General features: G+C 45.8%; 1 protein-coding gene across 2 annotated transcripts in view; it reads left to right on the plus strand.

The window, feature by feature from the left end:
- DOCK2 (dedicator of cytokinesis 2) overlaps nucleotides 1-14,814 on the plus strand; it is a 357,524-nt gene that overhangs the window by 16,769 nt on the left and 325,941 nt on the right. Inside the window, exons 2-5 of one of the 2 annotated variants that reach the window (XM_037057743.1) lie at nucleotides 3,597-3,680; nucleotides 12,681-12,721; nucleotides 13,859-13,914; nucleotides 14,382-14,481. In XM_037057743.1, coding sequence (XP_036913638.1) covers nucleotides 3,597-3,680; nucleotides 12,681-12,721; nucleotides 13,859-13,914; nucleotides 14,382-14,481 — 281 coding nt within the window. The remainder of the gene's footprint in view (nucleotides 1-3,596; nucleotides 3,681-12,680; nucleotides 12,722-13,858; nucleotides 13,915-14,381; nucleotides 14,482-14,814) is intronic. The other variant, XM_037057741.1, reaches the window with a different exon arrangement.

Here is a 14,814-nt window from a genome sequence, read left to right on the forward strand (position 1 = left end):
GCCTTCTAGCCTCTATGGTGTTAAAGAGAAATCTCTTGATAAATTTATTGAGGATTCTTTATACATGATGAATTGCTTCTTTCTCGCTGTTATAAAGAATCTGTCTTTGTCTTTTGTTTTTGACAACTATTTTCCTAAAGCTTTTATTTATTTATTTTTTAGAGAGAGGGGCAGGAAGGGAGAGAGGGAGAGAAACATCAGTGTGTGGTTGCCTCTTGAGCGCCCCCAACTGGGGCCTGCAACCCAGGCATGTGCCCTGACTGGGAATCAAACTGGTGACTTGTTTGGTTCTCAGGCAGACACTCAATCCACTGAGCCACACCAGCCAGCGACTGTTTTTTACAATTTAACTAGTATGTCTTAATGGGCATGTCTTGTAGTTTATCCTGCTTGCATTTCATTGAAATTCTTGAGTGTGTATATTCATTTATTCCATCAAATGGAAATTTCTGGCTACTTTTTCTCCAAATATTCTTTTGACCACTTTTTCTCTTTCTCCTCTGGTTATGAAACTCCTGTGATATGAATATTGGTGTGTTTGATAGTGTTCCATGGGCCACTTAGGCTCTGCTCATTTTCCTTCCTGACCCTCAGTCTGGCTAATCTCAAAGGACATATTTCCAAGGTCATTGATTCTTTAATCTGCCAGCTCATTGGTACTGTTGAATGTCTGTAATGAATTTTTCACATTTATTATTGTACTTTTTGGCTCCAGAATTTCCATTTGATTCATTTCTATCATTTCTGTCTTTTTAATGATATTCTTTGTTGTTGGAGACATTATCTGATTTCCTTTAGCTTTTTTGGCCATAGTTTCCTTTAGGTATTTGACCGTATTTAGGACAATTTATTCGAAGTCTGTTATGTAAGTCTAAGAATGTCTATCCTTCATCAGGAACAGTCTCCATTACTTTATTTATTTTTTTCTTGTGAATGAGACATACTTTTTTTGCTTCTCTACGTGCTCTCTAATCTTGTGTTAAAAGTCAGATATCTCGAATATTAGAATTGCTGACTTGGATGTCAGTTGCATCCTTTCTTGCCAGGACTTGTCACTGCTCTATAGAAGTTGTAGTAGTTTATTTTGTGACTTTTTAAAAGTATTATTTGTGGTATGTGGTCACTGACATCTCTAAATTCTTGTAATTGAAAGGAAAAAAAACCTGGTCTTCTTAGCTGGACTCTGCATGTGTATTGGGACATACCTTCAAGGCCCAGCCCAGCGGTTTATGGCTCTGTCTTAGCCTGCATTTCCTAACAGCATGGAGCTTGGAGGGCAACCAGAGTTGAGAGTTCAGAGCTTTTTTCACGTTCTTTCTCATCGTGCATCCAACCCTGTGCATGGCCTCCAGATCCCCTGGTATTGGTATGACTAGGTGTTCTTCAAAGCTCTTATTCCCTGAAGCATTTCACTCCTAAACCTTTCCCACCCAGGCTTATCCTTTGCCCCAACTTATACTCCCCGCTCCTGTGAAAGCAGGTTGTTCTTTGGCTTTCCAATGCGTTTAAAAACACATCTGCATAACTGATTTTCTGCCCTAACAGAGTCCCAAGTCAGGAAAATAAAGGCAGGTTCATGGCTTTAGTCCTTCAGGGAGCCTGCAAGTAGGTCAAAGCAGACAGCTACACTTTCTTGGGACAAGTGTCAATCTACTCCCTACAGCCTCAGGAACCCAAACCCGGGACATGGGATGTCATCTTGAAGGCTGCCACCGAGATGTGGAGTCGAGGATGGACAAGGATAAGTTAAAGTATTCCAAAACTTTACTGGGTTTCAGTCGTGTTTTTCTTGATTAGCCACTTGCTTGGTTGCTACGCACTTTTACCTATTTTCCAGGGTTATGATAAAATTGATCCTGACAGTTTTTTGTGAGTTGTTTTTTTTTAATTGCTTCTTCGGAGGAACAGGCACTTGGGGCTGGGCAGATATTTTTAGATGATGAGAATATTCCAAAATTAACCGTGGTGATGGTTACACAACTCTATGAATAAATAATTAAATGTTATGCTTACAGTGGGTATATTATCTTTCAATAAAGCTATTACCACTTAAATAAAATCACTCCAGTTTTCTATTCTCTTGGAATAAAGCCCAGATTCACCATGCGCCCTGCATGACCTGCTGCCTGCCTTTCCAGCATCATCTATGCCTTGCGTCACCCCCCCCCCCCATATCATACTTTAGCCACAGTAATTGTCTTTATGTTCCCTGAACACAGCAAGTTCCTCCCTTCCTCAGGGCCTTTGCACGTGATGTTCCCACTCCCTGAAATGCCCTTCCACTCGCTTTCTCCGTAGCTGACTTGTTTAAATCTTATGTACATCCTATCGGGGAGGCCTTTCCCGACTACCCCAGTGGAAATCAATGCGCTCTGTTATTCTCCACCGGGCTCCATGACATGTACCATATTTGCGACCTTATATTTATGTGCGTGTTCACCAAAAGAGCAAGATCAGATGTGCCTCTCATATCACAATTGCTTACGTAACATCTGCTATACAAACGAACAGTGACCACCTTATAGGATCATACTGTCCATCTTCCTAAGGGTCCTTTCTTAAATCAAACCACGTGTGTTGTTCTTGAAGAACTTCCAAACTGGTGGTTCCACTGCAGCCCTTGGCAAACAGGTTGCATCCCTAGTCTAGGTTAACAGTGCGGCCTGGTCCTCACTGAGCAAGTGATGCTGAGCAGGGCCTGGGTACTGCAACGGTGTGGCATGATCTCCTGTTCTGAGGGGTCAGCTAAGTCCCTGTCCGCACGGCGGGAACTCTGTTCACAGACCACTGCCCCCCAGGACCTGACCGTGTGGAGGTGTGTGAGGGCAGAGCACACTGTTGAATATTAGAAACTCATCTGAATCCCTACCAGCCATTAGGCAAAGGGGGTCAGTGTGGCCTGAGTAAGCCAAGGAGGGCTTCCCGGAGGAAGTGGGACTCTGTGTTCTGAAGGCTTTACTTTGGTGAAGGCTGAGAAACAGGAATCTTTAGGTAGAGGAACGAAGGTTGGTTGGACCTGGGTAGAAGAAAGAGAGGGGACAGCAGAGGTTGTGTGGCCGTTGAGTAGTGGAGAGACCGTCATTTTAGGCTACTGTCCCCAGCAACTGGGGAGCAGAGAGAAGCCCATTATAGCAGTTGAGAGTATGCAGGTTAGATGCTGACCTTCCTGTCATTTCCTAGCCTGGTGACTTCGGCCAAGATGTTGAAGCTCTCAGTGCCTCCGTTTCCTCATCTGTAAAATGTGGTCACAGTTTGTGCCTCACAAAGTCCTTGTGGGAATGGGATGCGAAGATGTGCCGAGCACACACCAGGTGGACAGTAAGAGGTCAGCCCTCGGGAGATGGTGGAAACACCCTCCTCATCACTGAGACTGGAGTGCGGGGCCTGTGCCAGGGCGAAGTCAGGTGTGGCCAATGAGTGGGGGCCTTCAGGGGCCAGGCTGGGCCTAAACTGCCCCCCGTGGTAGGCAGTGCGCTGGTTTTGATTAGACCAGGTGGGCTTCGTGGGCATCAGATAAACTCAAGGCGGGGAGAGCAGGAAGGAGCAAAGATTCTCAGTACCTAGAAATCTCACCAGTTGCTTCTCTCGTTTCACAGCCATATACAACTTCCAAGGGAGCGGAGCCCCCCAGCTCTCCCTGCAGATTGGCGACACGGTACGAATACAGGAGACCTGCGGAGGTGAGTCCCTGGTCCAGGCGCCCCTCGGAGGCCAGGACCTTGGCTGACGGGGTTGGGGTGCCCTCAGTACACACCCAGCACCTCCAACCCTCCCTTGGAACCTGCAACTCTGTGTAACCTATTTAAATATATTTTGCTCACATTAGTAATTAGTTTACTGAAAATAACACTCTGTTATTTTAGAAATTTATACTTAGTAGCTAAGGCCTAATTGGGTGGTTTGATGGGGTAGTTTTGGCCTGTGACACCTTCTGGATACAATTCTTTATTAGCATCGATACGACTAGATAGGAAAATAGGCATTGTTAGGGTTTTGAAGGGCCCAGTAACCCACACCCCTGATTCCAGGAGGAACGCTGCACCAGGCCTCGTACCTGGCCCTGTGCCTGGCCCAGGGAGCAGTGCTTACTCCCTTCACCAAGCCAGGAGCCCCGTCTTAGGCCAAGTGGCATCTCACATGCAAGGGCACCATCCTCTTATGAAGCCAAGTGTCCACTGGGCTGTGTCCACCTATGGTGATGGTGGCAGCAGGAGGTTCTTTTTTAAATCTGTGCAAAGGCTAGTGGACTTGGACTCGTGAGTCAGGCCATTAGAAGTCAATAGGTATCACCTATGTCCCTGATATTCCTGACCTGGGAACATGGCCTCTGGGTAAGGGTCGAACAAGCTTGCTCGTGTGTGGGCCGCCATCAGGCAGCTTCTTCCAGCTGCAGCAGCTCGAGGCTGCTGCTCATAAACCTACTTTGTGGAGGGCGTCCAGTGCACCCTTCCTGTGGCCGGCGGGGCAGAGCGAGGAGAGAGAAAAGCGCAGTGGGCTGCGTGCCCTGGCCCTGCCCCCGGGTGATCTGCCAGGAGAGGCTCCCCTCCCGACCTGGGATGGGGGTGAGCAGCAGGCAGCAGGCAGGCGTGCTAGCTACTGTTTATGAGGCCCCCCTCAAGGGGAGACAGAGAGCCGAGGAAAGGAGGGTGAGGAAAGGAGGATGCCGACAGACTTAGCCATCTTTGGGTTGTCACCACATTGAGGGCTGGGGCCCTGTGCTAAGTTCTTTGTAATTGATACAGTAGTCGCTCCTCACAGGGACAAGCTGTATCTCCAATTGGATGCCTTCAGACAGGTTATTTTCCTCTTCTTTTCATGCAGTTTCCCTGGGGACACAGCCTGAAGGCAGACACGGACCACACAGGTTGCATGCAGCCAGTCTTCCCCAAGGTGGCCAGGCCTGGAGCCCCACCCACTCAGGCCGCCTGTGTTTGTCTTTGGGATTAGCGTCCTTGCTTCTAACCTGGTTTTTCTCTTTTAATTTTATTTCATTGGTCTTATTTTAATGTATTCTTGTAAAAAGTCACGATGCCTTTCTAGAGAGAGTTGGGCATATTTATCTAGTTAGTGATTGACAGTTCATGAATACTTCAAAAATAAGGTGTTCAGAATTCTGTTAGAATGATTGTGTGTCTGAGGAATTAGCATGCAAATTATTAGGACTCACCCCTGAACTGAGTTTTCACACTGGAATTTATGGAGAGCTAAGGTTTCCCTAAGAACCTTGGACAGGTGAGGGTTCTGAGCGCAGGCCTGGTGTTGTCTGCCCTGCATTCAACTTATGGCATTCTGCTTAGGGTTCTGATTGAAAATGGTCCAATCAGAATCATCTTCTCTCTCTTTGCAAACACTAAAAACATGAAAAGGGTTAGTCAAAAATTAGTCAAAATGCTGTAGTAGAAGGAACTTAGGTGTGGCCATGAAACCTTCTTCTAGAAACCTGCTGTCAACATAAGAAATGTGCAAACCAGTAGAGAATTTTTTTGAGTCTATTTGAGCCTGTCTGACCATGTGTGCTGGGAGCAGGATCTCAGATGCTCTGGAGAACAACAGTTTTGCAGCTAGTTTTCTCATTCGTAATTAAGGAGGGAACATAAGGAAGATTGCATGGAGGTGGGAAATAGAAAGGTGGTCGTGGATTTCAGGATAGTTAATAAGATTGCTGGTATGTGCTTTCTTGAGGGTGGTTATAGCTTATTTCAAAGGTGTGTTAACCTATATGCCCAGAAACGATGGACAGGCCTCGCTTAAGGCAAAAGGAAACCCTTTACTAAAAAATGATATGTCTGGGATGTGACTAGCCACCATGACCTGCCCAATTAGGAATTTATAATCAGATCACCCTGTGAGGTGACTTTCTATAGAACCCCTCCTTTTTTTGGTCCACACTACTTGAAAAAATCCAGTCCGTCAATTGAGCGATGAATCAAAATTTTAAAATATAAGAATTGCAAAGCTATGAAAAGGAAATAATGGTGACCATTGAGTCCAAATGAATCAATTTGTGAAAATGAGTATTGAAAGTCATAATATTTATGGCTACCAAAAAGAATGTAACTGTTAGGAAACTGGTCAGTTAAAAACAACCAATGAAATTATGCCATGGGGAGAGGAGGGGCAGAGAGCAGACTAATTCCATGGTATCATTTTTGTAACAGAGATGGTCAATATTAATTAGAAATAAAACATGTAAATAAAAAAACTATCACCATTCCAGTCTTTTAATGCTTTTCATAACTATTTTCATTTTAGAGGAATTTTTAGGAAAATTTTTTATGAAGAAGCACTTTATTGAAGTTTCCACATTTCCTTCAATTTCACTTAATTTCTTTTCCTGTTTAATACAAATATTAATTAATTTTAATTATTTAATTCATTAGCATTTTAATTAAAATTTCTTTAATTTTATTAAATAAAATTTGTATTCAACAGTTTGTAAGAGATTTGTATTTTGAGATCAGCACATAGTATCTTTACTATATGCTGATTTTTATAAGAGCATTTAAAAATTATATTTCTTTCATCTATCCATCTATCATTTTGTATATTAAATATAAATGAAAGTTGACTGGAATGCTATTAACAGTGTTTTTCTTTTTCTGGGCAATGAGATTCACCATGATTCTTTTAGCTTTTATATCTTTAGTTTTCAGTGTAGTTAAATTCTTTATAATGGCACATGTCAATTTCAGACGAAAATAATATAGTCTTGATGATTCAAAGCACATATCTCCAAATATTAATAGTCATTAATTTTAGGTGATAGGAATGTGATTGTTATTTTAATTTTACTCTTTGTGCATTTCAATAGTTTTAAAATCCCCCCTCCCTGTCTCTACCTCTCACCACCCAAAAAGTGGCTTTTGAATCAGAAAGTTATTCTCTGCTCCACTGCCCTCTGGCTGAGTGACCTTGGGTAGGCAGGCCTCAGTTTCCGCATGTGCGAGGTGGGTTATCACCGCCTTGCTCCTGGGCTTGTTATGAGGACAAAATAGGAGAAAGTGGAGGAGCCGTCTGGTACCATGCCTGCCTCCTAGGTGCGCTGGGTTGGTTAATTCCTTCCTTTCCCTTATTAGGGAGAGTTGCATTGAAACGACAATGCGTATCTCGTGTGTCTCTGCCCCATGGCCCAGAGAGCCCTGGAGCTGGCCCTCTCCTTGCCTGGAGTGGGTGAGACGAGCCCTGCCTTGCGTGTATAGTAGGTTCACTCGGCCCGACACGTGAGGAAAGCAAAAAGCTGACCTGCAACCTCAGACATGAGTGGCTTTCCTTTCACTAGAGCTCAGGCATTTCAATTAACTTGTTATTAGGAAGGTAACATTCTGTTGTGATAGAAAGTTCAACAGTGTAGAAGGAGACCTGTTGCTAAGCCTTAGACTTCCTTATGCTCATCGCTGTGTCCACACTGCATCTCTCAGGATGCTTCTTCTACCCAGAGGCGGCATACACATTGTGTGTCCTTATGCTAAATGTGGAAAACGCATGAAAATGAGTACTGAGCAGTCAGGACTCCTGGGGAGAAACATATAACAGCAGTTTTATTTTCCCCGTCGCTTCCTTCAGTCCCATTTGACATCTTTCCTGGTATTTAATGACATCTCAGAAGAAGACTTCAATTCCCTATCTGGTTTGCTGTTCTCTCCCTTCCCTTTTCCCAGCATCAACAAAGCTGGGGGTGGGACTTGGAGGTTCTCTCCTCCCAATTCTCCGTCTTCCCTGATCCAGTGAACCCAGAGCTCAGCTGGTCCCCTGCACGAGTAGCCATGTAGCTGGGGAGTGAGATGCCAGCTGCCCCCAGCATCTCTGAGTGAATCTCCTGGACTGCACCCGCGTGCTTGGGTTTGTTCTGGGGCGTGAGGGCGCTATGTCATGCCGTCCTCAGGTGAAAACTGCCGCCACCAAAGATCTACCTGTCCCTCCTGATCAGGCCACTGTGGTAGCGGGATGTTCTTTGGGGGTGGCCCAGCCTGTCCGGGCTCTTCTTTATAAACCCTTCGGAGGGAGTGTCTGCTCTAGCTTGTTATTTGCTCCCTGAGTCTCTCTCTGGAATAGCAGGGTAAGTCCCACTCCATCTACTAATACACACACACAGTCCCAGCCATGTGAGCCCACTCTGGTGGTGAGAGAATGGGATTTCCAGAGAGCGGTCCCCCAGAAACCTTTGAATTTCACTTACTGGTAAAATGAAACAAGGGGAAGGGGTGAAGGAGGAGGGCGACATGGCGTCTTATTTATTTTTTTAAAGTAAGGCATGGCTTTTGTTGTTTTCTAGAAATGGGACTACCAGGGGTGTCCAACCTTTTGGCATCTCTGGGCCACACATTAAATACACAAACACGAATGAAAGCTGATGAGCCAAACAAAACAAAACAAAAAAAGGTTCTAAGTAAATGTACGATTTTGTTTTGGACCACTTTCATAGCCTTCCTGGGCCTCGTGTGCCTCATGGGCTGTGGGTTGGACACGCCTGCAAAGAACCTGAAATCAGCACTCTGTCTAAGGTCAAGTGTGTAGTGTAATACCATTGAGTCTTGTTCTACTCACTTAAAAGTGTCTGGGCTTCCTTCTAAGTCAGCACATGTGCATTGCCTCATTCTAGTTCAAAGAGCTACCACTTGCAGAGTGGGGTGTACCCTGAGCCAGGCAGCAGCTTCCATACTTACTACACCATCCAGAATGATCCTGTTCCGTCTAAGTTCCTCGCTTTCAGAATAAAGGGGGGACATTATGAGCACTTAACAGGGTGTCTTTTCAAAGTGCCACTTTGTAGGAAGCTGGTCCTTTGTTCGGGTCTGTTCTACAAACAGGTCTACGTGAAGGGACTCCATTTCCTTAAGTGAAGCTGTTCCTTGCTGGGAATTTGCAGGTGCCGTGGTCTTTCCTGAATGAGCACAGGGCTAAAATATCAGCTTCCATTATGTTAAATCTGAAGCCTGTCTCATTTGCTTGGTTGTTACGAAAATACGTTAAAATGATTTCACTAAGAAAACACTCAACCTCTCTAGGCTTTGGAAATAAAATGGAAAATATCCCCAGTTTTCTCTGGTTGATGATGGTGATTGATTTATATAAAAAAAAAAAGAATGGCATTCACTAACTTTTGGACATTTACCATATACCAGCCATTGGGCAAACTCTGAATTGGTTATCAAATATAAGTTTTGTAAGACAGGTACTATCATTACCATTTTACGGGTACAGAAACTGGGACTCCGAGAAAAGCAGTACCTCAGATCACACAGGCGATAAGTCGTATATATTCAAATCCAGGCTTTCATTTCAGAACCACACTCTTAACCACTGGCAGGTACTAGCTTCTGTCTGACCTTAATGTAATTAGATGTTCCAAATCATCCAGGGAAGTAAAAGATGCCCAGGTACCCACCACTTGGGGAAACAAATGTTAACATTTTCCATGTTTACTGCAGGCACTTTTTTTAAGAAACGAAAATTTTACATGCAGTTGAAACGCCCTGTTTGCCTCTCCCTTATTCCCTCTTATCTTTGTGTCCACACCCTGGAATTCTGGGGTATGTTCTTCCCCTCTGACGTTTTGTACTTTTCCCAGACGTGTTTGCCTTCATAATCCTGTTTAAAGTATAGTAGGTGTTATTTCCCTCATTTTACAGATGAAAAGACTGAGGCTTAAGTGACGTAACCAAAGATCACCCTGCAGGGAGAGGACTGGAAATGTAGGCCATGGGTTCTTTTTTGGTGCTCGGGATATTTTTACTCTTTCTCCTCCCTTCCACCCCCCACCTGCAACTCCTGTGGGATTAGAGAATTTAGGTACATTTTATTTTGGTATTTGGGGTGGGAAGGGAGGACAATTTAAGTATTTTGGTACTTCATAACTGTCCAAAATTTCCTTTTCTCCTCTTCCCCCAGGATGAACTCTGTGAATTTTCTATTTTAAAAAAATAAGAGCTATTTCATAGATAGGATCAGCAAAAAAGCCGTTGCTGTTATTTAACTGGAGAGCATGTCGAGGCCCGGAGTGCGACCTGGGGTAGGGCAAGCACTGGGCGACCCTGAGCCTGCTTTTGACCAAGGTCCGCTGTCCCGGATCTGGCGGTGTGGGCCAACTGTTGTCATCTGCTCCACCAGGTCCTGCAGGACAGCTGGGTCTGGCCGGCAGTTGACCGGATTAGGCAGCTGACTTCAGAAGGTCACAGAGGCCAATGACCCACCGGGGTGGGGATGACAGCAAAAGTCCTAAGGACAGCCCTGGAGCAGTCGATGCATTCTCTTCATCCCACAAGGGGAGAAGGCAGTGAGCCCTTTCTAGCAAGGAGCGCTGTGGCTTGTCTGGAAGCCCTCGTCCAGAGCCATGCACTTAGTAGCCGCAGTCAATGTTGGTTCAGTTTGAACCTTGGAGCCCGGATGCGTCTCCCGGATAAGAGTCCATAGACTCCATACTCCGGGGAGCTCTCCAAGGTATGCCCGAGTAACCACTCCCTGCTGCCCACTGTGGCGAGAGGCAGATGTGGGCATGAGCTTTGGATAGGGACCGCTCATCCCCTGATTGTTTTCCTGTTTCTGGTGGACTTTGGCGGCCTTGACCATCAGTGGATTCAGGTCATCGCACCCAAGAGACCTTGATTCATTTGTGCTCTAAGAAAATGTTATCTGTATTTGTGCTCATTTCATGGGGGGCAGTGTGGCAGGGCAGCCTTGAGGCCTGGCTCTGCCGCCACACAGGCGTACCCTCGAGCCCTGACTGTGCCAGTTGGTCCAGCAGATCAATTGACTTGCATCTCGATTTCTCCCCCTATAGACTGGGAATGATAGTACTTAGCACGCAGTACTGATGATAGGAGGACTAAATGAGAAAATGCATGTACGACACTTAGCATACGGTTTTGCATGATTTAAATGACCGATAAATGGTCGCTAGTGACATGACAGAAACACTCTCATACGCAGTTGGTGGGGTGTGGAGGAAGTATTACGGCGGAGTGTCATTGCTGGAGGCAGATACTCGGTCTTCAGTCTTAGTTGTTCAACCGGCCACTAGCTGTGTGACCATGAGCAAGTTGCTCAGTCTCTCTGTGCCTCTCTATTTGTGCCTCTCTATCTGTGCCTCTCACGTGGAAAACTTGAGACAGTAAGCGTAGCAACTTTGAACCATCGTGGTAGAGATTAATTTATAATTTGAAAAACAAAATAAAAAACTTTACCAGAGTTCCTGGCAAACAGCAAGCACTCAGGATAAGCACTATCGTTCATGGCTAAGTATTGCCATTCGTTGTGGAGAGATTATTAGGAGTGTGAAAATACAATGCAATCCTTCCTGAAGTGGTCAGTTTTTCACCGCTGGGCGTGTTCAGCTGGAAAGCAACTCAGTGGCCCTGTAGTTCTGGGCGTTCAGTTGGGAAGATGAAAACCTTCTTCCTCCATTAAAGGGGAAGCAAGGCATGGTGGCTGCTTAGGTTCCAGTCAGTCCCGACACTCATAGCTGTGTGGCCCTGGGCAAGTTCCCTAACCTCTCTGGGCCTCAGGTAGACCATGCTTCTGTACAGTGAGATAATTATTACAGTTCCTAATTCATAGGGTTGTCGTCAAGATGACAAGGCTTCAGATAGGAAGAGTGTGTAGAATGGTCCTTTATTCCAAACCCGAGACTCTTTCACTCTAACTTGCATCCGTACCTTTGTTTTCCCTCTCTCCTTCCTTCTCTCCTTTCTCTCGCTTTCTGTCTTTCAATAGGAGCCACTGTGGGTCCTTGTTGCTTTTGAGCTGTCTTCAGGACCAGACCCCTCAAGCTGTGTCATGAGGGGTGACTTTGTATTTTAGATTGTTTGTTTTGGGGCTTGCTCATATGCCTGGGGAGAACATATTTCAACTACAATCTGTCAGCCTGGTAATGAGGGTTTGTTAATGAGGCTCCTGACAGACACTTTTTATTTACCGAGATGACAAATGCCACTTCTTGCCTATGCCTGAATCTTTTCAAAGGCCGGTGGACTCATTATAGTCGTCAATACTTGCTACACTGAGAGGTTTGTTTTGTCCAAGGACTCTGTGTAATTTGGATTTGTGTTAGTCGGATCATTTCTGATAATCCTGCGAAAAGAAGAATCTTTTAAAATTTCTGTCCTTTTACCCATCCCCGAACTGGCCTGTTTGTAATGATTAACTTCTGCAAAGCACATTTTAGACATCTGCTGCTGCTGGTAGAACTGGGGTATTATTTTAGGGTGTCTGTCGAACTCCTGTAGCCTTTCCGTGTCCTTAAGGCAGAGGTTGGAAACGCACATAGACACGGGGCCCCGGCAGATGAAGGAAAGAAGTAAGGGGCTGGGTAGAGGCTGGCGAGTCGGAGGCACCTGCTGGGTCCGATGGGACCAGCTGTCCCTCTCCGCCAGCCAACTTTTGGGGGGCGGGCAGCGCTGGGCGCCACCTCTGGGCCTCTGGAGTTTTTGGTTTTTGTTTTGAAAAGGAGGAGATTTGCATTTTTATGAGAAATTTCTGTATTTTTAGATGCTTTTTAGAGATGTTGGCCACCTGTTCAACAGCTTGTTGAAGTCCAGGGGCTTCTAGACTTTGATCTGTATCTAGGGTTTAAAGCAGTTTCTTTGCTAGTTAAAAACAAAAAACAAAAAAACGAAACAGCAAAAAAACAGCGGCGCACTGGTAAAAACAGATGGGAGACCCATTTCTTTGTTTTCTTTTTGCAGACTGGTATAGGGGATACCTCATAAAGCACAAAATGTTACAGGTAAGATTAATTTGTTCTCACGTGGGGCCATCCTGGTATCTTCGCGTGCTGTTCCTCAGCACGCTGGTCCCCGCCCGTGCCCTGTGCTTCCCCACGTCCACACCTTGCTGCTCACTGGGCCTCAGTTCCCTCTTTCCCTCATTCTCTAAGGCGAACTGGCAGGGCCCTCTTCTCCTGAAAGTTTTCCTGAGATGCCAGTCCCATCCTAGTCCCCCCTCCCTCGAGCCCATTTGGCACTGTGCACCTTTATCTGAAGTGTATCTTCTAATGCCTTCCTTTAGAGTGGTCGGGGCAGTCGTCATTCCCTCACCTGTGTCTCCAACATGACAAAGGGCAGGGCCAGTCTCTGCCCTGGGAGCGGTCCCTTGTCCCCACCCCGCCCTGTGCCATTGTCCCACGAGGGCAGGCCCCTGCTTTGCTCATCTCCTTGCCTCTCACTGCATTGAGCGCAGCAGCTGGATGTCCCTCACGTGCCTGTTGGTTGACTTTACGGAGGGATTTCCAAGGAACTGATAAACTTTTCGTGTTCACTGAGCCAAGCTTATGGAGAGAGCAAATAATATTAGATGCGTCTTCCTTCCCTCCTGACATGATGTGTGGGGAGGCGTGATCCTACTCTGCTCTCGAAGAACAATGAAATAAATCCAGGGAGAAAGGGGTCTCAAATCGAACTAGTTCCCATGCAACCAGGGATCCTGTTGCTTTAGGACCTGACCTTCCAACTGTTGGTCGTGACCGTGACCGTGGGGGGAGGCTGCTTTCCCGGAATGGGGCAGGGGAGGGGCAGGCAGGGTGCCCGGTCTCACTCAGAGGGAGTCTTTCCAGCGCTCCTCTCTTGCCCACATGGTAACATGAGTGTCTGCTGTGGGGTTGGAGCATCCTTTGGCACGTAGGGCTATTGCGGGGTCTCGAACAAGTGATGGAGAGCTGGAGGGGAGCTGGCCCTAAACAGGTGGATTTAGAACCCGCTCCCCTGACTCTGGGATTATTCCTCTACAGGCAGATAGTTTCACCAGTCAGTGGCTTTGGGAAAACCATGGAGACCTGGGGTTGGTTGTTTCTTAGGGACATGGCATCCCGTTGTATTTTACATTATGTTGTGTGTATTATGCTAAGTCATGTTCTTACTTCCAACAGGGCATTTTTCCTAAGTCTTTTATCCACATCAAGGAAGTGACAATTGAAAAAAGAAGGTATTTGTTATTCTTCACTAGACTTCACCCTTCAATGCCTTATGGGATGTCTCTGTGCTGTCTGCTTTGAAAACCTGGCAGATATGAGCCCTCTTTTTCCGGCCAGTGTGTATTTGTGTTCCCCCTTTCCCTCACCTGAGCCAAATTATTTCACGCTCAGGTCCTATTCTGAGCTGGTATCAGTAAGTTTGGAGAATCAGTTTTTTCATTGGCAACCGCCCTTGAACTGTACTAATTAGATTAATCCTGAATAATGAACTTGAGGGGCCCATCCCAGTAAAGGAGGACATTAAACAGGAAGTCCCTTGCATTTGCATAATGTAATTGGTGTCGCTGTCGGAGGCAGTTCAGTCTCAGGACAGCAAGGCCCCTCTCAGCAGCTGCCGCTGAAGGCAGCAAATTTTCCAGCATTTTGCCTTGTTAGCACCTGGGTCTCAATTTCACACCATTTTCTCTTCCACCTTAAATAGAAATATCGAGAACATCATTCCTGCAGAAATTCCTCTGGCACAAGAAGTGACGACGACACTCTGGGAATGGGGCAGCATCTGGAAACAGCTCTACGTGGTGAGACTCAAAACCCTCTTCCCCGGGAGGGAAGCTTCTTGCAGTCCTTGGTTTGGTTCAGAGTTGCAATTGAGCCTTGAGCAGAGCAGGCCAAGGTGGCTTCACTGACATAGTAGAACAAAGTATAAGAGGACGTCAATGCCCAGAGAGGTTAGTTAACTTTCTCAAGGCCACACAGCGAGCTAGTGACAGAGTCAATAAATGGGTCTGGTGTGACCCTTTTTTACACTAGCACAAACATGATCAAACTTGAGTATTTTTAAGAATCGCCTTGAGAGCTGTTAAAAAAATAAAGCTTACGTCATTGAGGCTCTGCATTTTAATAAGCTTGGG

This window comes from Sturnira hondurensis, unplaced genomic scaffold (genome assembly GCF_014824575.4).
Source record: "Sturnira hondurensis isolate 20B ecotype Veracruz unplaced genomic scaffold, ASM1482457v3 Scaffold0009733, whole genome shotgun sequence".
NCBI classification, from domain to species: Eukaryota; Metazoa; Chordata; class Mammalia; order Chiroptera; family Phyllostomidae; genus Sturnira; species Sturnira hondurensis.